At 65.9% G+C, this 26,968-nt stretch overlaps 3 protein-coding genes across 6 annotated transcripts; 1 reads left to right on the top strand and 2 right to left on the bottom strand.

Moving 5' to 3' along the window:
* On the bottom strand, nucleotides 1-6,143 carry NEMP1 (nuclear envelope integral membrane protein 1). The gene is given in 11 exon segments (XM_076360279.1): nucleotides 1-1,791; nucleotides 2,072-2,245; nucleotides 2,594-2,819; nucleotides 3,072-3,186; nucleotides 3,394-3,487; nucleotides 3,657-3,729; nucleotides 4,057-4,267; nucleotides 4,362-4,483; nucleotides 5,784-5,937; nucleotides 5,939-5,997; nucleotides 6,041-6,143. Coding segments are annotated over 11 exon segments (1,515 nt in total). The 3' UTR covers nucleotides 1-1,607.
* Nucleotides 6,144-8,335: 2,192 nt separating this feature from the next.
* NAB2 (NGFI-A binding protein 2) lies at nucleotides 8,336-12,701 on the top strand. Of its 2 annotated transcripts, none has more exons than XM_076360298.1 (7): nucleotides 8,336-8,397; nucleotides 8,929-9,733; nucleotides 10,002-10,135; nucleotides 10,656-10,707; nucleotides 11,006-11,132; nucleotides 11,237-11,437; nucleotides 11,559-12,701. In XM_076360298.1, the coding sequence occupies exons 2-7, from the start codon at nucleotides 8,936-8,938 to the stop codon at nucleotides 11,651-11,653; spliced, it is 1,407 nt and encodes a 468-aa protein (XP_076216413.1). In that variant the 5' UTR covers nucleotides 8,336-8,397; nucleotides 8,929-8,935; the 3' UTR covers nucleotides 11,654-12,701. The 2 variants fall into 2 exon arrangements, with proteins under 2 accessions (XP_076216413.1, XP_076216414.1); XM_076360299.1 differs by having other exon boundaries at nucleotides 11,240-11,437.
* STAT6 (signal transducer and activator of transcription 6) lies at nucleotides 12,637-26,345 on the bottom strand. 3 transcript variants are annotated; one of them, XM_076360295.1, is made up of 22 exons: nucleotides 26,285-26,345; nucleotides 21,541-21,671; nucleotides 20,299-20,437; nucleotides 18,290-18,373; nucleotides 18,088-18,205; nucleotides 17,886-17,947; nucleotides 17,562-17,710; nucleotides 17,268-17,399; nucleotides 16,967-17,155; nucleotides 16,801-16,888; nucleotides 16,517-16,639; nucleotides 16,248-16,340; nucleotides 15,847-16,053; nucleotides 15,676-15,770; nucleotides 15,433-15,569; nucleotides 15,167-15,313; nucleotides 14,874-14,943; nucleotides 14,413-14,538; nucleotides 14,174-14,278; nucleotides 13,980-14,060; nucleotides 13,575-13,721; nucleotides 12,637-13,505 (listed from the first exon to the last, which is right to left on the bottom strand). In XM_076360295.1, the coding sequence occupies exons 2-22, from the start codon at nucleotides 21,654-21,656 to the stop codon at nucleotides 13,310-13,312; spliced, it is 2,604 nt and encodes an 867-aa protein (XP_076216410.1). In that variant the 5' UTR covers nucleotides 21,657-21,671; nucleotides 26,285-26,345; the 3' UTR covers nucleotides 12,637-13,309. The 3 variants fall into 3 exon arrangements, with proteins under 3 accessions (XP_076216410.1, XP_076216412.1, XP_076216411.1); XM_076360297.1 differs by lacking the exon at nucleotides 26,285-26,345 and adding an exon at nucleotides 25,934-25,953; XM_076360296.1 differs by lacking the exon at nucleotides 26,285-26,345 and adding an exon at nucleotides 22,494-22,667.
* Nucleotides 26,346-26,968: the final 623 nt, after the last annotated feature.

The following is a 26,968-nucleotide window of genomic DNA, read 5'->3' on the forward strand; positions in this document are numbered from 1 at the left end:
TACCTACAAAATACATCTTTATTAAAAATATAATCAGTTGTTAACCACACAGAGGGGACAGAGGGACACAGTAACAGAGGCTGCTCGCACCAAAGCAGGGAGGAAAGCGCAGCAAGGGCAGGGGAGTAAACCTGGGACAGAAACAAACTAATGGCATAAGCTCCGGCAGTGACACAGGGAAGATACAGGCTGGGCTGCGGGAGCCCAGGCCCCGGGCAGCAGAGCAGCCACGGGGCAAGAAGGCTACCGGAGGGCAGCTTTATTGCTTAGAAAGTTGCATAGATTGGGGCATTCCCTCCAGCTTTGTGCTTCGACAAGGCCGAGGACCTGTGGTGCTGAGCTGGCTGCCAGGGAGCAGAGCCCCCTCCCCAGCATGGGGAGTGGGAACACAGGCAGGGCCATTCCCTGCCCGCACCAGCCGGGAGAGGAGCACAGTGGGGATGGGTCCCATGTTACAGCAGGTTAAGGGTGGAGGGCACCAGCTTCAAGGGGACAGGGAGCTGCCAGCGCCTAACTGCCAGGGAGGAGGAAGCACATCCACACTCATCCTCAGCCCAGAGACTGCCTGGCAGACAGAGGTGCAGGGAGAGGGAGGCTGAGCATGGCCTCCACCACATCACAGCAGCCAGGGGGAGCGGGGGGAGCACGTGGGGCACCAAGCAGACTTCAAGCCTGCCTTCTCCCGAGCTCTGCAACATGCACACGGATGGGCCAGCCAAGCTGCGTCTCCGCCAGGGAGGCGCTGGGTTTTTTGGTATCCACACAAGACTTAAGCCAAGGCAGAGGCACAGCCCAACCATCTGGAGCCCTCTGGCATCTTTGGTAACAGCAGGAAGAGGAGGAGCAGGTCACCTGCTGCCCGCTCCCTCCCCACAGCAGCCTGGCAGCAGGCAGATGCTGAGCACGCAGGTACTGGTGGGACAGGTCCAAAGTTCCTCTCGTGCACATCACCCTCACAGGCACCTGCACGCAAGACAGACCTTTTGCTCTGTCTCCACCCCGGCAGGCAGAGACACTCCCGGCAGAGCCAGGATGCCCGGCAGCCCAGAGGCAGCAGGGTGGGGAAGAGGGGCTCCCATCTGCTGGCCACAGCAGCAGTGCTGAGGGATGGGGCTCAGGGTGCTCGCAGGAGACAGGTCAGCACCCACACCTGGGGAGGAGGTCCCTGCCTCTATGATTCACACACTGGGAGCTCACAAGCACCCACACCAAAAGTCAGGGTGGCTCCAGTCCACCTTCAGACAGGACCAGCGTCCCACATCTTGTCAGCAGTGCAGACCTCGCCTGTCCTGCGGTCCCCAGCCAGGACCAGCTCCCTGCATCTCCCCTGCCAACACCCAGGGCTGTGCTGACAGAAGCTTTCGTGCTTTAGCCTGGCAGGAGCTGCCTGGGGAAGATAAGGGTGTCAGCCCCCCTTGTCCTTCCACCAGGCTCTGCTGCAGAGTTCACGGCAGCCCAGCTTGGGGTGGGACTGGGGGTGCTGGGAGCAGATAACACCAGCTCTCCCTGGCAAACAGGGCTTCTTTGTGCTCCACAGGTGTCAGGGCAGTGAGGAAGCAGCAGCAGCAGTTCTGCCCCTCATCTCTGTGGGTCTGGGGTAGCTGACCTCAATCAGCATCCAGGTGGTTGTGGAAGTAACTCATGTGACTCCTGTTAAAGGAGTCATCCTCCTCCTCCTCCTCCTCAAAGAGCTGGTCCTCAAGGAAGATGCCGCCCAGGCCGTACTCCTGCTCATGGACAGAGACCTCGTTGGGGGTGACATGACAGGCGCCACCCACAAAGTCAGCAAACCTGGGAATAAGTCACAAAGAAGCATGTTGTGCACGCATGCCTGGCAGCCTCCTGCGAGGCCCTGGCACGCAAGGAGCTAGGGCGAAGTGTTTCAGTGCCAGGACTCAGTGTTATCTGTCCTTCCCCTGTGGCACACCCTGCTTCCACACACCATGGACCTTCTGTGCCTCCTTCTCCCTATCTCTAAAGCCAGAAGTGACAGCACAGAGTGACCCCAGGCTTTCAGAAGCACATGGAGACGCAGGTCAGCCACCCTGAACACACTGCTAAGGGACATTACCTCTTGGGAGACTGGATGCGGGAGACTGCAGTCCAGGCAGAGAAATCTGGGCTTCTGCAGTAGCTTCGAAGCTCCTCGAGGGCCTTGCGCGTCTCCACCTCACCCTGGACCCGGTACTCCTCCTCTGTCAGCAGGCGAGGTGGGCTCGGCCCGAGCCTGGCACTCTGTACTCTCCTGCCAGCAGAGTAGCACCAGTTACTGCCCACCCAGCCGGGGCAGGACCCCCAGTACGGGCCCAGCTCCCAGGGCAGCTGGGTCAGAGCTGGCAGTGGGAGGAACAGAGCATGTCCCTCCGGCCTCCGCTCCTCGCTCCCAAGGGAGGCTCCCAGCCACAAGGAGAAGCAGGGCACTCTCCCGCACCAACCTCAGGGAGAAGGGACACAACTCTCCCACTATACCCACCCCAGCCCCAAACCCCAGTGAAAATGCCGTGGTTCTGCGACATAGGCTCCATCTAGCAGCTCGCCCAGGCCTGGCAATGGATGGGAATCAGGAGCAAGCAGAGGTGCTTGCAGCCCTCACCTGTAGGCAGCGAAGACCCACTGCATGGGGTAGTCCAGGTTCTTGGTGCAGACAGCGATGACCACCAAGGCCAAGGCAATGGGATGGATCTGGATGCCTGAGTACATCAGCAGCAAGCCCAGGAGCTGCAGGGCCCAGGAGAGGAGGTTGATGCTGCGCTCGTTCTCCAGCGGGCCATACCTGTAGCACACGCCGAAGCTCATGAAGCCCACGAGCAGCAGGTAGCCTGCAGGAGAGCAGAGGGATCGGGCAGGCACGAACCAGCGGGCTCAGTCTGTCTGACAGAAGCCAGCTGAGCAGCATCTGCCAGGGCTGCAGTTAAATCTGACACTGGAGCCCGCCTCTCTCAGGGGCATGAGGGCAGCGTCTGCAGCAACGAGGTGGGCAGGAAGCCTCAGTATTTTCCACCAGCACGTTGCAGCTCCAGTAGGAGACACGCAGACTGGTGAACTGGCGAGTCCGAAGGGCTTATACCTACCTAGGAGGTACTGCCAGTAAGACTTGCAGATCTCCCGTAGGTTCTTGAAGATCAGCTGAAGCAGGTACAGGGAAAACGACCAGCCTCCTACCAGCAGGAAATAAACAGGATTTTTCTAGGAGAGGAGATGGGAAATTCAAGGCAGGCAGTGGGCAGCCATGGCTACCTCCCCCCAGCTACCAAGTGTTGCTCCATGTAAAGCCAGACCCACAACCCAGTACCCCAAGGCCATGTACTCCACCACTCTCACCAGAACAACCATACAGGTGTAGAAAGGGCTACTGCTGCAAGGTCTCTCACCTCCAGACAGCCTGACACTCACCTTGGGCATGACCTTGGACATCATGTAGACAAGGATGAGCAGCGAGGCCAGCAAGCCAAAACTAATCCCGGCTGAGTAGTAGAAGAGTTGGCTTCTGTAGAGATCACACATGTGTACAAGGTATTTTACAGCTCATGGATGCCTGTGCACAAACACACCTGCTGGGAGCAACCCCCTGAGAGCCTGCAGGCTGTAGAGCCAACCAGGCACTGCCCACCCAACCCTCCTTATCCCCAGCTCATAGAGGAAAGGAGGTGACTCACCTGCTCAGCATGTCCCCACAGAAGAACAACAAGAGGCCCAGAAAGAAAACCAGGAACAGTTTAGGGTCAAAGCCTGGAAAGAGAGCGAGTCCGGGTTGAGAGGAACCCTGGCATGGTACCCTCCGGGTTGAGTTCCAGCCTGCCATGTGGTCACAAGGACAGGAAAGGGGCAGCATCCCAGGTGAACCTCCAACAAGTGCCCTAAATTCCCCCACTTTATATCCCATGGACGAAGACACGCTTCCCTCTGCAGGCCCATTTTCCTTCCCAAGGAAGGACCAGCCCTGCTGGCCCCCAGACCATGAGCTCGCTTGGCCACCTCCTTGTTGCCCCCTTGAGAGCGCCAGCACAGGCAGACCCACCTCCCACCCCAGGAGCCCCCACCACAGAGGAGACATACGTCGGAAGAGGACGATGCAGTATGTGGTGTTAGCCTCCAGCAGCTCAACCTTCAGGCAGGTTTTGTTGCTGTAGAGATCCACGTAGATGCTGGTGTCGTTGAGCTTCTCCTTCAGGAAGGAGAAAATGACGTTCCACATGTTGAACTCCTCTAGCTCCTCCTCGCTGTCCACCTGGGTGACTCGGATCATCCTGCTGCTGTTGACCCGGATCTGCACAGAGGAGGAAAGCAAACGGGGGCACGGCCACAGCTGCCAGAGGGGCTTGGCCCAGCCAGACCCGGGAGGACCTGCCTTCGCCTCTCACCTGCATCCTGGTCCATATGTCGTGCCATTGTGGGATGTGTGTGTTGGTGTAGCAGAAGTGATGAGAAACTGAGCGATTGTACGCTTGGCCCTCATGGAGCGGGATGACCGACTCCCTGGCATCTGTGCAACACAGAGCAGAGGAAAGGGATTCAGCAATGCAGACCAAACGCAAGGCCCCTTTTCCTGCTTCACCCACCAAAACACACGGGTTCACTTTCCCTTCCCAGAGTTCCCCCAGTTAAGCATACTCTAGGCACATAAAGATAAAAGTCCTTCCTCTGTTTTCCTTAGAATATGCTGTCTGGTTCTTTTCTGGTATAACTCCATTCCTGGGACGGTCAGAAACAGCACAGACTCATCCCCTGTCCCCCTTTCCAGCTTGACTCCTCATTCTAGAGCCATCCCCATCTCAGGGAAAACTAAATTCAAGTGCACCTCCGGCACAAACTCGCCCCCCGAGGTGAAGGAGGTTCCCGAATCCCACAGAGGGCCCAGCCACACCAGCAGATGTGGACAGCGAGACGCCAAAAGCCCAGTCCCTCCAGCACCCTCTGCCACAGCACCGGGCCACACCGTCACCCACGAGGCCGGAGGCCCTGAGCAGCACTCTGTGAGCAGGCAGGTCGTGCTCTGGGGCTCCCCGGGGGTGCAGTGTGCTCCCCCAGGCCGACGGGCAGGCTGCAGCGGGTGTTGAGCAATGTGCTGTAGCTGCTCTCCCGCCAGCACCAGCTGGCAGAGAAATGCCACGGCGCAGAAAAGGAACAGGCGGCTTCCTGAGAAGAGCTGGGTGGGGGGCTGGGGGCTGCTCTCGCCTCGGCCCCTCCTGCTCCACTCGGGAGCCGGGGCTGCGTGGGGCGGGGGGTCCCTCGGCGGGCACCGGGCAGCTCCCCCTGCGCGACCCCCTGCTCCCCGCAGCACAGCCGGGGTTCGGCCGCAGCAGAGCGCGCTTCACCCTGCCTGGAGACAGCTGCCTGCGCGGGAGCGGCCCGACCCCCGGCGGGGCCGCCGGAGCCGGGAGGGATGGAGGCGGCAGCGGGGCTCGGCCCCCTCCAGCCACTGCCCGGGGCCCGGCTGGGTCAGTGTCGCCGCTTCCAGCCCGCTGTCCCGCTTCACCCACGGCCGCCAGCCCCGCCTCGGCTCCGGGCCGACCGGCTGCAGCCGCGGGGCCACCGGCGCCTCCTCGGGCTGCGGGAGCTGCTCCCGCTCGCGGCCGGGGCTGGCCCTCCGCCGACCCGGGAACGGCGCGGTGGGCGGCAGCGACCCCGGGCTGGAGCCCCCCGGCCCCGCCGCCGCGTAACACGTGACACCCCCGCCCCGCTCCCCCGGAGGCCGTCGCCACCCCGAGCCCCACCGCGACGTCGCTGCTGCCGCCGCCACCGCCGCCCCGCTGCCTGCCCGGTGACGTCGCCGCCCCGCGCACCTGCACCCCCCAGCGGCGGCGGCAGGAGCAGCAGCACCAGCGCCCCCAGGAGCCGCCGCTGCCCCGGAGCCGGTTTCATCCCTCCCGCCGCGGCCGCGCCTCCGACTTCCGCTTCCGCCGCCGCCCGCCTGGCAACGGCCGCCGAGGGGCAGGCGGCAGCCAACGAGAGCGGGGGGCTCGCGTGGCATCATGGTCGAGTGACGGCTGAACCGACCTATCGAAAGGGCGCTGCGGCCTCCCTCGCGCCCTCCCGCTGCCTGCCGCGATGACTGACAGGGCCTGCATCCTTTCAGCGTAGCTCGGGCAGGAACCAGCCATGGTCCCGCCCTCGGATACCACGATGACGAACAAGAGCGCCATTCAATCCAGAGGCGCCCAGCCCTTAGCAACCGCGAGCCCCGCCTTAGTAACGGCCCTGACAGGCACGCCCCTCAGCCTATCAGAGCACAGGCCCGGCCCATCACACCCTCCCGCCCCCTCTCGAATCCCGCCTGATTGACAAGCGCCTCCTCAAATCAGGAAGAGGTCTCGCGTTGTTTTTGTGAGGGGGTCACGCGTGGGGGAGACGCAGGTCCCGCCCCTCAGTCCCCCACGACCGCCCCGGACCCGCGGCCTCGGGAACGGCGGCGGCTCAGGGGCTGCCCGGCCCCGCTCCCCAAGGCCCCGTCGTGCCGCGCCCGGGCCGGGCCTCCGCTGGGACAGCGGCTCGGCCGCGCCGGGGGTGGGCGTGGGCGTGGGCCCGGGACAAGGAGCCTTTCTCCGGCCGGGCCGCGGAGCCCCGGCTGGTCACGGGCGGGCCCCCGGGGGATCCCGTGGGGCCGGGGCGACCCCCGGCAGCGGGGGTGTCCTGCATCTCACGGGCGAAAGGTCGGCTCGGCGAGATCGGGGGGCTCCGTGCCCATCCCGGCCCTGCACACGGTGCCCCGGTTCTCCCCGGTGCAGGGTGCGTCCCTTTCTCCGGCGCGGGGGGCAGCGGGGAGGTGCGGGGCTCCCCCAGCCCCGGGAAGGGGGGTTGCCCCCCGCCGCGTGGGTCCCTCCCCGTGGGGCGGCGGGCGCCAGGACGCCGGGTGCGCCGGCCGCCCGTGGGCGGAGAGCGGGCTCGGGCGGCCCCCCCGCCCCCCCCCGAGCCGTGGGCGGTGGAGCCGGGAAGCGGCGGGGCCGTGGGCGGAGGATGTGCGTCAGCCGGGGGCAGCGCCGGGCCTGGGAGCGGCCCCGCCGCGCCGGACGCCTGGTTGCGGGGGGCGTGGGAGGGGGGCGGCCGGCGGAGGAAGGAGCGGGGGGGTCTGGGGCAGGACCCCCGCATCGGGGACTGTGCCCGTGGGGGAGTCCTGGCTGCCCCCCGCCAGCCCCGGGGACGTGCCCTGGGCCCCGCCTCGCCCCCCCCCGGCAGGAGCGCGCGGGGGCGGCTGGACCCACGCCAGGCGCCCGGCCGCGCCAGCCGCGGTATAAATAGCGCCGAGCCACGCAGGGCCGGAGACGGGGTGGGGGCCGTGACCCTCCCGCGGGGCCGGGGTGCTGCTGGCGGGGCTCCCGGTGCGGGCGGTGGGCTTCAGCGTCCGCCCCCCCACCCGAGAAACCCTCTCCGTCCGCTCCCCGTCTCGCTGCTTTGGGGCGAGGCCCGGCCTGCGCCGTTGGGAGTGTTCACCCTGAAGCCTATTGATGGCAGCCTGTGTCTGCCGGTGACCGGGGGCTGAGACACAAAGTGCCGGCCCTCCGCGGGGGGGCTCTGGCACCCCAGCACCCGGGGGGGGGGAGCGGGGGGGCGGGGCGGGAGAATGCCGGGGTAACGGGAACAGCGGCGCCCGGGAGCATCGCCGCGCCTTGCCGGGTTGCTACCGGAACCAGAGATGCTGCGAGCGCAGTCCCCGCTCGCTGCCGCCCGCCGGCCGGGGCGGGAGGGCGGGTGGTGAAGGTCCCTGCGCCCTCTGGGGACCGCGAGGGTCCCGCGGGCACCGCCCCGGGTGCCGGGTGCCCCCGCGAGCACTGGGCACCCGCGGGTCCAGCCCGGGGCGCGGGGTCCCCCCCGACCCGTGTCCCCTCCGCCCGGCGCCGCCTCCGGAGGGTCCTACCCCCTCACGGACCCCCAGTGCCTCGCGTGTCCGCCCCGGTCCCCCGCGCCCCCTGCCCGGGACACCGGCCCGGTTCGCCGTTGCCCCCGGCGGCAGAGGCCGCCCGGGCTGCGGGACCCCCGGTGCCGCCATGCAGGGCGCCGGTTCCCCGATCACCCCCGCTCCCGGTGCCGCTGCGCCTCCCGCCCGGGGGGGGCTGGTGCCACCGCCCCCGCCCGCTGCCCCCCCCGCCGCGGCCGCCCGCGCTGCTCTCGGCGGGGGCGGCAGCCGCGGGATCCGCCCCCGGGGCCTCCCACGCCGCGGCGCAGCCGGGGCCGCTGCTATTTCACGGTACCGCCCGTGTGGGCGGCGCGCAGAAGCGGCGCGGCGCGGCGGAGCGAGCGTGCCCGGCCCGGCCGCGGGACCCCCGAGCCCCGGGACCCCCGGACCCAGCGCCCGGCCCGCCGCGGAGCGCTGTCCCCGGAGCCCCCGCCGCCCCCCTCCCCGGGGCGCACGGCGGCCGCGCACGGGGCGGGCGTAGCGGCCGGAGGCGGCTCCAGCCGGCGGTGAGCGACCGGCGGGAGGGGACGGGGACACTGGGGGGACTATGGGGGGATCCACGGCGGGGCGGGGAGTTGGATGGGTCCGGGGCACCGGGGGGCACCGAGCAGGGCGGGGGACCCGGGGGCGGATGGCCCCGGCGGGACTGGGACACCGGCACATCACCGGCGCCGCGCCGTCGGGGATGGGGAGGACTGGGGCAGCCCTGGGCGCGTGTCCGGCCCCACGCGGGGGCGGGGGGCTGCTGGCGGCAGGAGGGAAGGCTGTGGGGGGCTGGGCACGGCCCCGGGAGGGGAGGGGGGCCCCACTTGCGTCTGTGCCGTGTCCAGGGGAGCTGTGGCCGTGGGGTCTGTCCCAGCCTGGGGAGCATGGGTGGGCCTGGGGGACTGGTTTGGGGACCCTGAAACACCCCATGGTGTCCCATCCCCCTGGGGTGCTCCTCCCCTGCCCCATACCCCCAGGCCAAAGGGTGGGGAGGGGGCTTCTCCTGCGTGTCTGTCCGTCCGTCCCCCATCGTGACACCATCCATCCTGCAGGCTTGCCATGGCCCTGCCCCGCACGCTGGGGGAGCTGCAGCTGTACCGGGTGCTGCAGCGCGCCAATCTTCTGGGCTACTATGAGACCTTCATCCAGCAAGGGGGGGATGATGTGCAGCAGCTCTGCGAGGCGGGCGAGGAGGAATTCCTGGAGATCATGGCACTGGTGGGCATGGCCACCAAGCCCCTGCATGTCCGCCGCCTCCAGAAGGCCCTGCGCGAGTGGGCCTCCAATCCGGGGCTCTTCAGCCAGCCCGTCTCAGCTGTGCCCGTCAGCAGCATCCCCCTCTTCAAGCTCTCTGAAGCTGGCGGGCGCAAGGCGCTCAGCAACGGGCATGCCAGTCCCAGCGAGGCCGTGGGCAAGGGGGGTGGCAGCGCTGGGACGCCCCCGGCCCGCAGCCCCACGGAGCCGGGAGAGAAGTTGTCACCATCGGCGGCCCCGCTGTGGCCGGGGAGGAGCACCCCCGAGTCGGAGGGTGGCGGGGATGAGGAGCCGGGGGGTCCCCCCTTCTCCCCGGGCGGGAGCAGCAGTGAGCAGCCGGCAGGCGCAGAAGTGCTGGAGCCGGAGCTGGTGCGGACGGTGTCAGAAAGCGTGGAGCGGCTGCTGCAGAGCTACCCCCGGGGTGGCGAGGCTGAGCTGCGGGCGCTGATGAAGCTCAACAAGAAGCTGGCTAAGGCCGTGGGGCACATCTTCCAGCTGGAGGATGGTGACCGGCACAAGGAGGAGGAGATCCGCCGTCACAGCGCAATCTATGGCCGTGGTGAGGCCCGGCGCCGTGAGGGCAAGCAGCTCACCCTGCATGAGGTAGGCGGCACGGCGGGGTCCGTGCTCGAAGGTCCCAGGGATGCGCTGGCTCAGGGTGGGGGCCGGGGCGACTCTGGAGGTGGAGGGAGGGACAGGCTCTGGCCTGGGGAGGAGGTTGGGGTGGGGGCTCCAGCACGGAGCGGGTGGGAGCCAGGGTCCACTCCCACCCAGGCGGCATCTGCCTGCCTAGAGCAGACACTGCCTTTGCTGTGGGGTCCTGTGGGTGCTGCCATCCCCATTCCCGCTCACGCATCATCTCTGCCCCCAGCTCATCATCAACGAGGCGGCTGCCCAGTTCTGCCTGCGGGACAACTCGCTGCTGCTGCGGCGCGTTGAGCTCTTCTCACTTTCGCGGCAGGTTGCACGGGAGAGTACCTACCTGTCCTCGCTCAAGGTCGCCAGGTGAGCCCGGACCTAGCAAACCCCCTCCTCACAGGCTGGGTGGGGCCTGGCCATCACGCCCTTGAGCCGCACCACAACCCAGCATTTCTGGATGGGGACAGGACCCTGCGGCCCCAAGTTCCCAGTTCCCTTGCATGGGCTGTTTTCTGCCTGACTTTAGAGGTGCGGGAGGTGGAGTGGATGGCTGGGATGCCAGGGAGCGGGGGGGATGCTGCTGGGAATGCCCAATCCCTTGCCCCCTTCCCCCAAAGCCCCTGCCTGCCGGGTGCCACGGCCGGGCTGCCTTTTCCCTTCACTCTCCGTCTGCCCCCCCCCCTTTTACCACCCCCGGCTCCATCTGCGCCAAAGCCCCGATCTGCACCGTCCCACGGCACCGCCCTGCCTGGGCAGCCGCCCACGCCTGCCGCCGTGGCTGGCGCTGCCCGCAGCGTGGCAGGAGGCCGGGCGGGCATGCCTGTCGCGGGGCCTCTGCGCGGCCGCCCCCACGCCTGACGCAGCCCCTTCTCCTCCCCCCGCGCAGGGCCCATCCTGAGGAGAGTGGAGCCACCGCAGCCAAGCGGCTCAAGCAGGAGGTGGGTATGCACCCAAGGGTGCTGGGGGGGCACACACCCACATGCACGGGGGTGTAGGTGCAGGGGGGGGTGCACATGTGCGTGCAGGTGTGCACACCTGTGAACGTGGGCAGGACGGTGCAGCATGCCCAGGGCTGCCCATGCTGGCTTGGGCAGGCAGCAAGGGGCTCTGGGGAGGTGGCTGTGGGACTGGCACTGTGTGTGCAGCTGTGGGCATCCTGGGGCAGGCGGCCCGGAGCCCCCCAGCAGGATGGGGCCTGTCCACAGGGCCCTGTGCTCACCCGTGCACTCCTGGCAGGCAGGAGAGCAGAGCCGCCTCGAGCTGCTGCCGCTGGGGCCGGAGCCCCCCGGGGCTGCATACCGAGCCAGCCTGGAGGAAGATGCAGCCAGCCTCTCCGGGGAGAGCCTCGACGGCCACTTGCAGGGTGAGTGGGGGCCCCTTCCTCTCCCAGGGGTGCCTGTAGGCAGGTGGTGGCCAGCCCCCCACCCCTCACTCCCTCGGCACTGACTCTTGCCCTTCCCTCCACAGCAGCGGGGGCCTGTCCCCGGCTGACGCCGCCACCTGGCGTGGCCCCCGATGTGCCCCTTGGCCTCCCCCCCCATGGGCTCTGGAGTCGCCACATCCTCCAGCAGACACTGATGGATGAGGGGCTGCGCCTAGCCCGGCTGGTCTCCCATGAGCGCATGGGGCGGCTCAGCCCCTGCCTGCCAGGGAAGCCCCCGGGACCAGGTGAGCATCCACAGGGCTGGGGAGGGGGGGGTTTGCCTTAGGCAGGGGGGGTCCAGATGGCACAGCTGCCTTCTCCCTACAGAAGCAGTGCCCTGACACCATCTCCCACCTCTCCCCACAGAGTTCGAGGATGGGCTGGCAGAACGGGGTCCTCCAGCCCCCCCGGAGCCCCCCCGCGGCACCATCAAGGTGGAGCAGGAGACCAGCCGGCAGTGAGGCCCCTGCAGCCCCCCACCACCATTAACAAAGCAATAACGTGCTGGGGGACGGGTGCCGGCGATGCGGTGGCAGTGCTCTGGGTGCGGAGAGCCGGTAAGGGTTTGGCCACAGCCCCCCCAGGGCCCCGTCCCCTCCCGCACCGATGCTCTGGTTACCTCAGCCGCGGCGGGATGCGCCTCCCCGCAGCAGCAATACCCTCGTCCCCACCAGGCTCTGGGTCCCCGCTGCCCCCCCGGGGCTGGGAAGCCCTCGATGGACTCAAGCCCGCTGTACAGACCCTCCTGCCCGCACCAGGCTGCCTGGACCCCCTGTCGGCTCACCCCTCATGCTGACCGTCCCCCCCCCGGGCCACTTCAGGCAGGCGAGCTGCATCCCCCAGCCCCATCACCGTGCAAGGACAGGCGCTTCACCACTGGCACACGAGCTGCGTGCAGCACCGCGTGCTCCTGCGTCAGCGCCGCCACCCACGCCGGGCACACGGTGCCGGCACGCACAGCCCCGCACAGACCCCCGCAGCGCCCACGCTCCAGCCGCCAGCCCCCCCTCCCCGCAGCACGCATGTGCGAGCACATCATGCACATGCATTGTGACCCTGCAGCACTGCGCCGTCCACGTGCATTTTGGCTGTAAATACTCCCCGCAGCAACCGCAGCTCAACACTGGTGCACCCCACCCCCACCCCCCGCAGCTCCACACATGCCTGCAGCACCCTACACCCCCCTGCCTGCACCAGCCGCCCGATTACCTGCGTGCACTGCCATGCATGGTCCCTGTGCCGTGGGGTGTCACACATGCGCACCCCCCACCCAGCACAAAGCAGGCAGCATTTGACGGGCACTGGGGCAGTGCTGCCCCCCCCTCCCCCCCGCCCCTTGGGGTCCCTCCTGCCCCACCCTGTTTCCGCGAGCCATGCCCAGCCCCGGGGTCCCCCACCCCCTTAGGACTGTGTGGTGTCTTTTTAGAGCATTAGCGACTCCTCCTTTGTAACGTGTACAGTAGATTATTTATTTTGTTATTTTGGAATAAAACTTTATTTTATGGCTTATCTTCCTTCCCCCATGCCCCTAGGCTCTCTCTCCCTGCCACAGCCCTGCTCCAGGCTGGGGGGAGTGGGAGGGGGGCAGCTCACAAACCCCAAAGCAAGTGCCAACTGCGGGTGTGTGAGGTGTCCATCCCCCCCAGACCAGTGCAGGGGGTCCCAGCATCCCCCAGGTAGGGGGAAGGCCCCGTCACGCACCGGGCTGGCACAGCTGCCCCAGCGTGTTTCCCGCTGCCACCTCCCGCCCCCACAGCTGACTCATCCCGGCCCCCACGGGGCTGAGCCCAGCAGCGTGGGCTGGGGGCACTGCGCTCTGCTGCAGGCACCTCCCACGCGGGTCGGGGCCCCTGTGCCTGCACTCCCTCACCCACCGCCTCCTGGGACTGTGGACCCCAACAGTGGCGTGGGCAGGCAGCGGCTCTGTACTCCAAAGTGTGGCATATATGCAAGGGGGGGCAGGGTGTTACCCAAAGTGCTACCGCCCCCCCCAGAAAATCCCCCCCTCCCCTGCCAGAGTTTCCACCTCAGCACAAGTCATATCAAGTCCAGGAACCCAGACAAGGCTGTGGCGGGGGTCACAGTCCGACATCCCCCCCAGCAGCCCCGCAGCCTCCTCATGCATGCCCTGGCCGGACGCTGTCATCCCACCGAGACTCCCCCAGCCCCCAGCAAGAGGCATTGGGGCTGGGGTACCTGCTGCGCTGCAGGGAGGGTGTGAAGGGGGGGCACAGTGCAGGGCCCTCCAGGGACATCTCCTGCAGGAACTGGTCGAAGTCTGAGCCAGGCGGCAGGTCCATGCTGGGCGGCATCCTGGGGAGAGAGGTGGCGGGGTGACACGGAGCAGCCCCCCCGGCCCCCCTGCTGACCCCCCATGCTTACCACCTTGGGGAGCTCTGCAGTGGTGGGTCCACCATCGGTGTGAACAGGGTCAATTCGGGCATCTCCTCGTCCTGTGGCTCTGGCGAGGGGCCCCCAGACAGCAGCTGTGAGGCCTCCCCCATCATGTACTGGTTGGGCATGAAGTGCCTGGGGAGCAAAGAATAGTGGAGGGGCTGACATAGGCCATAGCATACCTCCCTGCCCCCAGGGTGCTTGCTAGCCCCAAGGCATAGGAGGGAGGTGCTTGGTTTGGCGGGGCTGGGGTGGGTCTCCTTGTAGGGCGCATCAGTAGTGCAGAGCACTGGTCAGCTGGGGAAGGCCCCTCCAGGTCTGCTCGCCCCGGGGTGGTCGGGAGAACGGGGGGCAGGGCAGGGTGCTCCTCTCCAGCCGTGTGTCAGGTCTTACAAGGGGTTCCTGAAGGCAAGGTCTTGGCAGCGGGGCAGCGCAGGGTCTCCGACCAGGGACGGTGAGAGCATCGGTGATGTGCTGCGGGGAGGAGGAGCAGGAGCACTTGGAGGTGGGTGAAACACCACCTGGCCATGCCTGTGGGCAGTGGGGGGCCCACCCTGCCCCCTGCCCTGAACCGGCACCACTCCTACCTGGGGAAGGAAGACCTGAGGTTGTCAGAGACCATCATGTTGATGTCGCTCTCACCTGCAGGGTAGCCTGTGGGGACGGGCTGGGGGCAGAAGGGAGCAGGGGGGCTACAAGCACAGACACGGAGGGGTTAGCATCTGAGGGTGTTCTCCACCACAGCCCCCTCCCACCCCAGCACATGCCCGACAGAGCAGGTCTGCCTCTGCCCAGGGTATGGCCAGGCACAGAGCCGGGCACTCACCAGATAGGGCTGAGCACTGACTGCAGGCTCTCTGGGTGCAGCTCAGGCTGCAGCACGGGCAGGCTGAACATCTGAGCCTGGGGGGCCTCGGGGGGGCCCCCCGCAGCGCTCTGGGGCTGCTGGTCCCTGCAAAAGTGCATCATCCCCATCAGCACAGGCAGGACTCGCACACTGCAAGGTCCAGCCTCTGAAGAGGTGCATGTGCAAGTCAGTGCTTGCTCACGGAGAGGGTGGTGCGCTCACAGACATGCTCCACTGCAGCTCGGGATACCCAATGGGGGATTCCTCACTCACAAGCACATACCCATTTTGCCCGGTCAGAAATCCCCCTGCCCAGCAGCGATGTGCGGGCCAGCCCGGTGAGGTCTGTGCAAGACCTGGCCCAGTGCAGCTCGGCCCCACAGAGGGCAGCGCCTGTGCACACACCTCTGGCACAGCCATGGCCTTGCACGCACACCCACCTTTCACTTTCCACTGTCATCTTGATGGCGGTGGAGACATAGCCCCGGCCGTCCTTGCCCGTCTGCTCTTCTGCTCAGAGAGGAGAAGCATCCATGAACCACCACCCCAGCACAGGGCCATGCTGTGCCAACCCTCTGCCAGCACTGGCCGCCCCTGCAAGCTTTGGGGCCAGCAGGACATGGGTGGAACCCAAACCCCTCTTCCCTCCAAACCCCTCCCCTGCTTCTCCCCACGGCATTGCTGGGGAGGCAGATGTGAAGCCCAGAGACCACATCTGCTCCCACCCACTCACTGTTGTAGTGACTCCCGAACGCCTGGTCCTTGGGGGTGTTGGGGTAGAGGTTGCGGAGCTGCCCTAGGTCGCGGATGCGGTCGCCAAGGGACCGGATGGACAGGTCCTTGGCAGAGAAGGGCTGGATGTTCTCCACCTGGCTGGACCCTGTCGGGAGACACGGCACAGGGCTCCATTGCCTGGTCCCCATAACGCCTGACGTCCCCAGGCCACAATGACACCTCCCCTTCACAGCACTGAAAGCAGACGCTGTCCCCCCATCTCACCATCCTTGCCCCGAATGATGTGAGCAATAGTGACACCCCCAATCTCTGAGTCACTGAAGCGGAGCAGGAAGGTCCCGTCAGGCTCCGTGCTCAGGAGCTTGCAGACATACTGCTTGCTGATGAAGCCAATGATGAGCCTAGAGGGATGGACAGACGGAGAGTGGAGTGGAGGGGTGGGACCAGGTCTCCCCAGGTCTGGCCCTGGAGCAGCTGTGAAAACCTGCTTGGCCCCTGGGCACCTACCTGTCTGACCAGTAGCTTTTGAGGCATCTCTTGGTGAGGTCGAGGACTCCATCAAACCACTGCCAGAAGGTGAATCCCCGACCAGGCAGGATCTCCTGGGGCAGAGAGAGGGTGTGAGGCTCCCCAGGGCCACGCAGGCCCCTGCCCACCCTGGCCAGCCCTCCCAGTAACCTTGTTGAACTGGGCCCAGGAGACGCTGCGGCTCTGGAAGTCCTCAAGGCTAGCGCTGTGGTCATTAAAGATCTTCTGGGCCAGGAAGAAGTAGTGCTCCTTGAGAAGCCCCTTGGTGGTCTGCACCTCCGCCATGAACTTCAGGTTCAGCGTATCGCACATCTTTTCCCAGGGCACCCGCTCGGCCACCACGAAGGGCACCCGGTCCTGCGGCAGGGCCAGACGGCATCAGGACAGCAGCTCACCCGCTGCCCCATCTCAGCCTACCGCATCCCACCCGTGTGCCGATGTTCCTGCTCCAGACTGCTATCCATTCCCATCCCAGAGCCGGACCCAACCCCGGCATCCCAGCAGCTCCTTTACTCGCCCTGTGCCCCTTCCCTCTGGCTTGTGGCACTCACAATCTCGGAGAAGGCATTATCCCACAGCACGGTTGCTTTGGCGTTATTGTCCTGGTTCCCATGGACGATGACCACGATGGGCAGAGACAGGACCTGGGGGCAGAGAGCGGCCCCCCCTCAGCCCTGAGGCCACCCAGAGTGAAGCGGGGCTGGCTGCCCTGGGACCACCTCAGGGGCTCTGCACCGAGCTGTCCAGCACAGGGCCCGGATGTCCCGCGGGGGAAGGCTCAGCGCTGCCCAGCCCTGTCCCATGGGAGAGGGGCCAGTACCTGGAGGTGGACGGAAAGATTGCTGGGGGTCACGGCCACGGTGGTGCTGAATAGGACGGCACACTTCTCCTCCGTCACTGACTCGGACCCCTTCCGCTCGCAGCGCTTGATCTTCTTCAGCAGCTAGGGAGGGGAGAGCTGAATGTCACCCCTGGGCAAGCACTGGCCTTGAGGCCCCCAGCCCACCCCACCAAGACGGCTCTCCCCCGCGGCCTCTCAGCACCCCAGCGGAGCCCCCAGCCCGTCCCGTAGCCCCTGTATGGCCCATTGCTGGTGGCACTCACCACGTTCTTGAAGTTGGCACAGCAGGTCCCACTGGTAGGGTTGGTCTCCAGGGCCACCACGTTATGCATGATCTCCCCTGTGCTCTCGCTGGGCAGAGGAGGAGGTTGGGGGGGTGTGGCGGCGTGGCAGCCCCCTCACCCCCGCACTGGCCGGCTGGCTGCTCACCTGAGGGTGTTGCTGTAGGCGCTGAGTGCCAGCTCCCGTGCCTGCTTCTCCGTCACCATGTCAGCCCGCACCATGTAGGGCTTGGCCGATGCCTTCAGCAGCTGGGGGCCCAGCAGGAACCGGACACTCGCCTGGAACTTGGTCTGGGTCTTCAGCACCTGTGGAGGCTGCTTCTCTACCAGGAAGGAGCTGGGGGACAAGGGGAGACAATGGTGCCTGGCACAACACCCCTGCCAGCTCTTCCACCAACCTCTGCAGACCTGCCTCACCCCTCTGCCACCACAGCCCCCCCACCCGTTACCTCTTGACCAGGCTGGATAACACCTCGTTGAACCGCTCCAGGAGCCGGGGCAGCACCTCAGCCCCCAGCTCTGCGCTTGCTGCCATCACCTGCTGGTGCAGCTGGAAGTAAACCTCGACCAGGCTCTCGCACCTGCCGAGGGAACCACGGGGAAAGGGGCACCCCTCAGCCAAAGCACAGCCAGACCACCACTCTCCCAGAGCCCCTCAAGCCAGTGGGCTCCCCACTCCCAGGGGAGCAGAGGGGGCAGGAGGGTTGCTCTGGGTCCCCCGTCTCTGCCCTGTGCCGCCTCACCTCTTCTGCAGCGGAGCTAGGTTCTCCTCAAAGAGGGCCCCGTTCCCTGCCAGCTGCTGCTGCCTCTTCCAGATTTGGATCCTCTTCAGTACCTGCTGCTTGGCTGCCTCCAGCTCTTTCACGGCCTCGAGGATCAGGGTGGGCAGCTCCTGAGGAGCAGCACTGGCCATGGGGCTCTGCATTGCACTGTCCCCCCAGCCCTACACCGTCCCCCCCCCAGGGCACCGAGACCCCCGGCCCTGCACTGCCTCGCTGCCCCAGAGCTGGTTTGCACCTTCCCTGGCAGGCAGGGCTTTCCCCCTGGTGCCCCAGACCCCCACTCACGCTCTCTGGGGGTTTCGTGTCTGTCTTCAGCTGTGGCTCCCGCACGTTCAGCTGCAGAGAGGCTGCGGAGGAAGGATGGGGGTGGCCCCATTAGCACAGGGAGCCAGCGTCTGCATTGCACTGCCCAGCACCCTGGGCACCTTCGCTGTGCCCCATGGCAGACCCACACCGAGCAGGGATCCATCCTGTCCTGGCCCCTCACCTGCAGGGCTGTCCCGCAGCGCCTGGATCTCGCGGACGTGGTGCTGCAGCCGCTGCAGCCCCAGGCTGAACTTCAGCTCCTCCTGCCGCCGGTGGAAGCTGAGGGGCAGGTGGTGGTCCTGGGGCAGAGCACAGCAGGGTGAGTGGGGCCCGGAGCTGGCCCTACACCTCAGGGCGCCCTGGAAGGGGCAGGAACCACGCACCCTCTTGAGCACAGCAGCCTTCTCACCCTCCAGGATCGCTTTCAGGACGGCCACCAGCCGCAGTGGGTCCCGCCGGTAGGCATTCTGCGGGGGAGCCAAGCCCAGGGCGTTAGCGGGGCAGGACACACGCACCCCAGCCCTGGCCCCCTCCCACCCCATTCATGCATTTCGGGCCCCCTTCCCACAATGAATGGTGCTAAGTCAGACTGTGGAGTTTCATGACCCAAAGCATGGGACAGACCACAACTCGCCACTGTTCTGACAGAGCTAATTTCCAGCTTTAAAACCACTTTAAACTGTGCATTAAAGAAAAAAAAATCAACTTCATATTAAAAAAAATCAAACCAAAGCAAATTCTCTATTTCTGCAAGCATCTCCTCGAGACCTGCCAGCCTGACACCTGGTGAAGATTCTCGCAGCTGCCCTGGCCCGGGTGGATCAACGCTTTCCACCGAAAACAGGGAGAGGAATTTCCCTGCTGGCTCTGGCTCCCTGCGCCCCGTGCCAGCTCCTCCAGCCTTCGTGCATTTCCCAAATCAGCTACTTCCCAAAACAGCAGCAGAGTGCAATGGCAAACTGCTGGATGGCATGCTCGGCAGCTTCCCATGCTGGCTGGGAGGCAGCTCCGCGACTGACCCCCTGAACCCCTTGCATCTGCCTCACATCCTGACATAACACTGGCAGCCCCAGGCCGACACTGGGGCTCTGCTGGGGCAAACCCTGCCAGCCCCAGGGTTCAGGGGACATAAAGCCCAGGTTTGGTCTCCCACCAGCCAGTTTCCCACCACACTTCTCCCAGCTGCTTCCCTGACCCTGCGTTTACCCATCTCATAGGAGAGCACCCAGCTCCCACCGCCCACGTGGCAGCATCAACAGGCAGCACTTCCACTGCCCTCCACGGAGAGCAGCCCTGCCTCCCGGCCAGGAGGGAGGGCAGCAGGGAGCTCGGGAGAAATGAGGGTTGGCTGTTATAGGAGGAGGAACAGCGGGAGGAAGGAACATGGGAGGGTGGCTCTTCTTGAGCATTTTAAATAAAAACACCTAAGCTGAAACATCTGTGCATTTTCCTACAATTTCAAAAAGCAAGCAACAGTCTTGTTTTGGAAAGTTACCCTGTTCCCCAGAAGTTATTACTAAAGCAGACACCTTCCCAAATGTTGTATATTAAAAATGTCTGTTACCAAAAAAGCGGGGCTTTCAACCAGAACGGGGCTCTGGGAGCAAGCACCACTCAGCCCTTACGCTAAGAGCTTCATTGGCAGGAGAGAGATTACAGGGGTTAAATCTGCAATCACAGAAGGTGGAAGAGAGAGAGAGAGAGCGCACAATTCAAACAGACCTTGATAAAGAGAAACAGCCCAGAAAAAGAAACCCAGCATGCACACGCACACACAGCAGGAGGAAACACAGCACAACACATGGCATGGAGGAAGGAGAAATCAAACGCTCAAGCAGAAAATGGGGAACATCTGGTGAGGCGGCTGCCCGGGTGCTGGCAGCCAGGGGCAAATGGAGCCATGGGCCATGGGGGGCCAATGCACTCGGGGGCTCCCCACAGGGTCAGAGTCCAGCACGGGGCCTGGGAGGACGTGGCCACAGGGGGCAGCTCCCTGGGGGCCACTGGGCACTGAAGGGGTTGCAGAACCGTGGCAGCAAGGGGAAGCTGGAAAGCCCAGTGGCTGGCGGGGGTGGGGAGCCGAGGGGAACCACGATCACAGCTGTGACAGCCTGAGTGCTGTGGCAAGCTGGGGGTCAGCCCTGGGACGCAAACAAACCCCCTCCATCTCCCTGAAGTGCCCTGAAAACCCCAGTTGCTGAGTCCACACAAGCTCATTGCTCACAGCCAGCGCTGGCCTTGAAACAGGTGTCAAGGGGGGACGGGCTCATATCACCATCCCCTTTGAGTGGTAGCGAATCCAAAGCATAAAATAATCAAATATTCCTTGGCAGTAAGCCGCGATCCCAGCGCAACACGGCCCCGAGGGTGCCCATGTTCAGCCCTCACACACCTCGATGCTGCTAACTTGCTGGAGGATCTGGCACTGCTGCCCATCGCTGCCGGCAGCACTGCGGAGCTTCTCCAGCATGGCTGAGAGCATGCCGCTGGCCACGCTGGTGCAGAAGGCGTCCGAGCCATTGATGAACTCCCTGGAGAGGGGAAAGGGTTGGGTGGACAGGCACGAATCCTCCACCCTCTGCTGTGCAACCCTGAACCCCATGCTAGCCCCAAGGAAGGGGACACCTGCCTTCCTCGTGCATTACCCAGTGCTGGCTGGATTTCCGGGGGAAATTTGCTGCGTGAACAAGGGCGAACTGTGCTCTGAGCGGGATGAGGCAGTTCTCTGGAGAGGACGTGACCTCCTGAAACCTCTCCCACGCGTACACCCAGCTCCTGCATGCCCACCTGCCTTCACCATGCCTCATCCCTGCAGCGTGACCCCACTGCTGCACCTTGGCCTGAGCCGTGCTGTGGGTCCCAGAGCCACGTGCCAGGGACCAGCCCCCCTCACCCACCGCTGCAACGTGGCCTGAACTGCTCCTCTGACACCCAGCACGGCCGCAGCCTCGCGAGGCAGAAGGATGTGCCAGTGGGGCTTTCCTGCCCGCCTGCATCCTGGTCGTTGCACCATGCAAAGGAGAAGCCTGGGTGAGCCCGTAACGTGGATAATCAATCATTGCTGTTACTATTTCCTAGGCACAAAAAGGGGACTCTGGCCAGGCTGTGCCCATGGTTGCTGCCACTGCAAACACAGAGTCGCAGCAGTCCAGACCCCACAGGCACTAATAGACCCTGACCAGCCTCACCCGGATGGCTGCACTCTCTCTCCACAGGTCCAGGAGCTTCATTTGTGTCCAGTTTGGGGTCCTGAGGCCTCTCCTATGCTACACTACGCTGCAAGCATGCCTGCCTCTGCCCCTGGCCCTCCCTGCAGCCCCATCTCCTGGATGGGCCCCTCGAACCAATGCTGTGGTCCTGCCTCCGGCCCCGTCTCCTTTTGTTCCTGACCGGATGCCCTGTGCAGACCCCAGCCTCCTCACCCACCTCGTCTGGGGCCGTGGACGGGGCCCGTCACCAACATCTGCCTCTGCCCGCACGTTCAGACCTGATGGTCAGGTGCTGCCCGGGCTGGGGCCCCCAGCTCGGCTCAGCCCCCCAGGGCAGCCAGCCCCGGATGCTGCCCAGGCTGATCATGGGTGCGTGGGGAGCTGCACCAGGGCAGAGCAGAGCCCACAGGCACCAGGGGACTCACCAGGGCTGGTTCTCCAGCCAGTCAGCCAGGAGACAGCGCAGGCTGCGGGGAAACTCTGTGAAGAGGCCACTGAACTCCTCCGGCGGCATGTGGGAGATGATGCTCCAGAGGGACATCTTGGGAACAGTCACCTGTGGAGAAACAGGAGTGGGGACATGAGCAGGGAGCAGAGCAGCCTGGGCACCACGGGCAGCTGCAATGCCCTGCTGCTTAGCAGGGCTGGGGCTGCTGGGGAGGAGGAGCAGAAAGCCCAATCCAGGATCAGCCTCTTGGGCAATCCTGGGCAGGCAGGCAGGCAGCCCACTTGTGCCTTAGTTTCCCACATCTCTGGGGAAACCCTGCGCCTCCTGCTGTGGGCGATGCACAAGGACAAGTGGAGGGACAGGTAAGCGCTGCCAGTCTTGGCACAGGAGAGATGGGAGAGCCGCCGGGAGGAGGAAGAATGTGAAACCCCAGAGCTTGGTGAGACTGCTCTGCTGGGGTGGTCTCAGTGAGGCAGCCTGGCTGCTCCCCAAAACCTCCCCAGCTGCCCCGCAAGGAAGGCGCCTTCCTGAGCACGCCCCAGCTGCCCCCCAGAAATGGTGGGCTCCAGAGCTCATGGAAAGCAAGAGGAGGACTGGAATGAGGCGCTAGATGGGAAACTCCGCAGGGAAGGCCTGGGCTGGAGGGGGTCACGGCCCAGCCCGGACCGTGGGTTCCCCACCACCCCCTGAGTTGGGTGTTGCAACCCCGACAGTCCCTCCCCCTGGCCAGCCCCAGCCCCCCAGCAGTGCCTGCAGCCTGCCTGCTCTGTCCTGCCCACGCCATGCCTCTTCCCGACAGCTCATTCCCTTCTTCCCCGCTGCCTGCCACTCTCATACCCTCCAGCCCCTGCTGGGAGCCTGCTCCCTTTCAGGCAGCCCTCGGGGCCCAGCAGGCAAGGGGGTTCACTGCACTGCCCAGCCCAGACGCACCTCGCTGCCGGTTCCCCTGGACCTGGCTGGGGCAGAGGCCGGATCCTGCGGCGGGGCACAAGGCACCAGCAGCTCACCGCCCAGACGTGGGGCCAGGGCGCCTCCGGGACCCCAGCCAGCCCATCCGCCCAGGGCTGGCTTCCCGTCCCCGAAAGCAAACAGCCGAGCAGGGAGTCACGTCACATGTCCTCGCGGGCAGCGCGTTCCCCACGGGTCTTGGCCGCCCTGCAAGAGCCAAGGCGCAGGGCGGAGGTGGAGCTGCCGGAGACTTTGAGAAACCATGCGAGGGGAAGGAAGCCAGCGTCACTAGGGCAACATCGCAGAGAGTGCAAAACAACCACAGCACGGCCTGCACCCGGCTGGCTGCCAGCACAGCTCCAGCTGCCGCCGTTCTGTTGGGAGGAGGGGGCACACCCAGGGCCGGCAGCAGTGGCACGACCCCTGGGGTGCTCTGCTTCCCGCGGGAGCTGGACGATGCAGCAGAACCAGCCCTCCCAGGCTGCCCCGGCAGAGCCCCACGTGCCGCCCCAGGGAGGAACCGCAGCAGATGGAGGCCCAACCCCAGGGTACGCCAAGCCTGGCGCTTCCAGGAACGCATTTGCTTTTGACTCTGCTTGACTGGCCAGAGCAAACAGATCCCGACGATTTACTGCAGCGCAAAGCCTGAGGGCTGAGTTTACTCTGGAGGGGTCAATGCACGGTGGGAAACGCACCCAGCGACAGCCGGGAGCACTGCCCCACTCTCCCCACGGCCCCAGCAAGATCGTAGCTGCTGGCATGCAGGGAACCAAGACAAGAGGGAAAAAAAGCCTCTCATTTTGTGATCCTCAAGATGTAATCTCCATCCTCCTCCCCTATTAAAACCTGTATTTCTGCTTAGCCCTGGGAGGCAGCTGCTGGCTGGTAAGCAACCTGGAACGTAAGCTGGGCATGCCTGAATTTGCTAAGAGTCTGCAGCAGGAGATGCTGCACTCATCCTCCTCCCCAGTTCCCAGCTCCCACCAGCCCAGGGGACAACGATTTGGAGGAGCTCAGAGCGGAGACAGGCCCATCCCCTCCTGGCATCAGTCACAGCAGCTCCTTCAGCCCAGCCATGCCGTGTTTCCTTCCCGTCCTAACTAATTTCCATGTTTTCCTCCTCTGCTCCTTCTGCAGAACAGCCTTTCCCTGCCAAGACCCAGCTCCCATAATAATACCCTGGCTGGGGCTGTGCTGCACGGAGGTTTCCTTGAGAAGCCCTCGTGCCCAGCCCCAGCTTCCTGCACCCTCACAGAATCAGGCCACACAGGATTTGCTCCGTCAGCACCCCCACAGTGCCAGGGAGAAGGAAGCTGGGCAGCAGGTGGGGACGGAGACCCAGGCCGGGTGATGGAGCTGCCCCTCCTGTGGGGACCCTCACCCCGGGGCAGCCTGGCAAAAGCAGCTGCCGTGGCAGCTTCCAGCCCTGCAGCTCAGCGGTGCCGGGGGAGGCGCAGCTCCCGGCTCTGTGCTGCCCAGTGCAATGCACCTACACCTACTGCAGATGCATCCACTGCAGATGCACCCCAAGTCTCCCGCTGGCCCAGCCGATGAGGGGCTTGTACCCTGAAGGAGACACCCCGGAGTGGAGGCTCCGCGCTCCCCCCACCGAGCAAGGGGCCAGGCCTGCCTGGCACAGGGGACAGCAGCAGGGAGGTGAGACCTGGCCAGGGAAGCCGGGGTTCAAGCCCTAAACAGCAGTGGGGCCCCCGCGGGGCAGGGCTGCCTCATGCTCAGGCCAGGAGCTGCCACCTGGGAAAACCCCACAGCTGCAAGGTGCCTCCGGCTTGATGGTGGGGCAGGATACGGCACCCAAGGAGGGAGAGCACCCGCCTGGGGTGTGCCCTGTACCCCCCCGCCTGCTCCCCCTTCCCAAGCCCCTTCGGTGCAGCCACTTTCGCTTCCTTCTCCACCCAAGGGGCCACTTCGCTTCCTTGGTGGGGCCGGGGGACCCCAGGCTGGGAGGTGAGGCAGGAGGAGCCTGGGTGCAGGAGGGGTTCAGTGACACCCATGCTCCCAGCATGGGCTTTCTGCTTACTCATCGGGCAATGGGAAACCAAGTCCACATCCCAGAAGCGAGAGCTGCCGTACATCTCACGGCTGTTACTCATTAACCACCGGCACTTCCTGGCAGCAGACCGCAGCCCCCCACCCTTGGGGCCACCTCTCCCCCCATGCCTGGGGGACTGGGACTGCGAGGGACCCCACTCCTGGCCAGCTCCTATCTGCCCTTGGCGATTTCCCAGCCCAGTACCAGAGGCTGGTGGGGGAAGGAGCTGGGGCTGGCAGCTTGTGGGCACACATGTCCCTCCATCCTCTCCACCCTCCTTGTCCTCCCAGGCACTGAACAGATATTTCCCTGGGGCTTTCTCAGGGACAGATGCTCAGAGGTTTTCCAGTGCTTGACACTCAGGACACCTGGGCTCTGCTTTAGCTTTGCCCCCACAGGGACGCAGCCCAAGAGACCTCGCTGCCTCTCGACACGCCTCAGTTTCCCCAGGGTGCTGGGGAGGCCATCACTGCTGGCGCTCTCTGGCCAAGGCAAGGGAACAGGACCACCGTCCCAGCCAGTGGGACGCTAGTGACAGTGCTGCAGGGAGGACACCATGGAGCCCGCATGGTGGCAGGGGCTGGCCACAGCCAGACGCTCTCTGGCAGTGAAAGCTCTTCTGATTCAGAGGAAGAGGAGCAGGGCCTTCCCCAGCTGACCCAGCCCCAGCGTGACTCACGGCATGGGGAGTCCAGGCTGGATCCAGCCCCCAGCTCCCACTCCAGGAGCTCGTTACTGTGGGGTCCGGGGGGTCTGGCACTCTCCACCACAGCCTCTGCCGGGCGCTTTTGCTTTGCCTCATGCACCCTTTGCCCCAAGACAGCAGGGTGCCAGCAGCTGCATCCACTTGGCAGCTGGGTGCTTTGGACTTTGGGCCTGGCAGCCCCACCAAGTGCCCGGCGAGGCATGGGCCAGGCTGCACCTCCACCTGCGTGACCAACAGGAGCCTCGATCGATGCCTGCCAGCCCAGCCTGCCTGCAGTGCAGGCAGCTGCCCAAGCTCTAGCACGCTCACCCTGGAGGCTCTACAGGGCCCAGAGCCCCTTCGCCATCCCACCCCAAAACACCCCAGAGAGGGCATGTCCTGGCCAGTGCCGGAACGGACTGTTGCTCTGCTCCCCTCCAGAGATCCCAGCTCATCTGCTGGAGGATTTGCCATGCTGCCTGGACCCCTGCCCACGGCCGGAGCCCTGCAGCTGCAGGCAGCCCCCACCCTGAGCAGCCCCACTCTCCAGCGGGCAGCACGCCACCCCATCCCGCTGCCGGGCCCGGGAGCGGCGGGGATGGGGCCGAGAGCGCCGGGGAATCCCCCTGCCCACCGACACGGCCGCAGCCCTGGCCCCCTCAGCTCCCCGGCCGCAGCATACCTCACCTGGGCCTGCCCCGCTGTCACCGCGGTCCTCCCGGCCCGTGACTGGCACCCGAGCCCCCTCCCCGCGGGCGGGCGGCGGCGAGGCCGTAGAGGCCAGGGAAGCCGTGAGCCCGCCCCCGGGGGCTGCCGCGGCCGGGCCCCCGCGGACCCCCCGCGCCAGCGGCCGCTTCGCTCCCCCGGGCCCGGCCGCCGCCCTCCGGAGAGGGGCCCCGGCCCCGGCCGGCTCCCCCGACCGCGGGGCCCAGCCCAGCGCCCCTGCCCGAATCCTGGGCTGGGAGGTGGCAGGCGGTGGAAGAGGCCCCGGTGCCGCCGCCCGCCCCCTGTACCGGCCCCGCACCCCCTCCCTGTTACCTGGCGGGAGCCGCCGCTCGCGAGGGGCGGCCGGGCCGGGCCGCGCGGCCCCTCACTCCATGGCAGCGGCGGGCGCGGCCGGGCCGGCTCCCGCGGCTGCCCCGCTCCGGCGGAAAGCGCCGAGCACCAGGAAGGGGGAGGAGACGCGCGGGCGGCGGGTGCGCGCGGGGGGGGCACCGGTACCGGCCAGGCCTCGGAGGCTCCCTGGGACCCGGCCGCGGCCTCGCAGCGTCCCAGCCCGCCCCGCCGCTGGGCTGTGGCACCCACAGGCCTCCCCAGCCCCACGTCTGATGCCCACTCACGGCCCCACACCTGCCCCATACCGCCCCACACCCACCCACTCATGCCCTGTGCCTGCCCCATACCACCACCCGCCCATTCCCCACCCCATACCTGCCCCATACCATCTGCTCCCACGCCTGCCCCCACCCACTCACCGCCATACACCTGCCCCATATCAGCCCCTATCTATCCACTGCCCTCACCCACACATGCCCCCCACCTGCCCCATATCTGACACCCACCCTCGGCCCTGCTCCTGCCGCATATCAGGCCCCCCCCACCTGCCCCATGGCTGGACTTCACTGCCTTGCTGCTCTTCCAAGCCTACCACTCGTCCCCAGGGACAGCTGTAGGGATGCTCCTGGGCCAGGGCAGCCCCAGCTGTGCCCACCCCAGCCCCGT

Source organism: Aptenodytes patagonicus, chromosome 27 (assembly GCF_965638725.1).
Source record: "Aptenodytes patagonicus chromosome 27, bAptPat1.pri.cur, whole genome shotgun sequence".
Classification (NCBI taxonomy): domain Eukaryota; kingdom Metazoa; phylum Chordata; class Aves; order Sphenisciformes; family Spheniscidae; genus Aptenodytes; species Aptenodytes patagonicus.

Excerpts from the sequence above, each read along its gene's own strand:
- NAB2 (XM_076360298.1), top strand. The coding sequence starts at position 8,936 with ATGGCCCTGCCCCGCACGCTGGGGGAGCTGCAGCTGTACCGGGTGCTG. Across the intron at positions 10,708-11,005 it reads CCAAGCGGCTCAAGCAGGAG|GCAGGAGAGCAGAGCCGCCT; the intron begins GTGGGTATGCAC and ends CACTCCTGGCAG. Across the intron at positions 11,133-11,236 it reads CCTCGACGGCCACTTGCAGG|CAGCGGGGGCCTGTCCCCGG; the intron begins GTGAGTGGGGGC and ends TTCCCTCCACAG.
- STAT6 (XM_076360295.1), bottom strand. The coding sequence starts at position 21,656 with ATGTCCCTCTGGAGCATCATCTCCCACATGCCGCCGGAGGAGTTCAGT. Across the intron at positions 17,400-17,561 it reads CTAGCTCCGCTGCAGAAGAG|GTGCGAGAGCCTGGTCGAGG; the intron begins GTGAGGCGGCAC and ends TTCCCTCGGCAG. Across the intron at positions 15,570-15,675 it reads AAAAGCTACTGGTCAGACAG|GCTCATCATTGGCTTCATCA; the intron begins GTAGGTGCCCAG and ends CCATCCCTCTAG.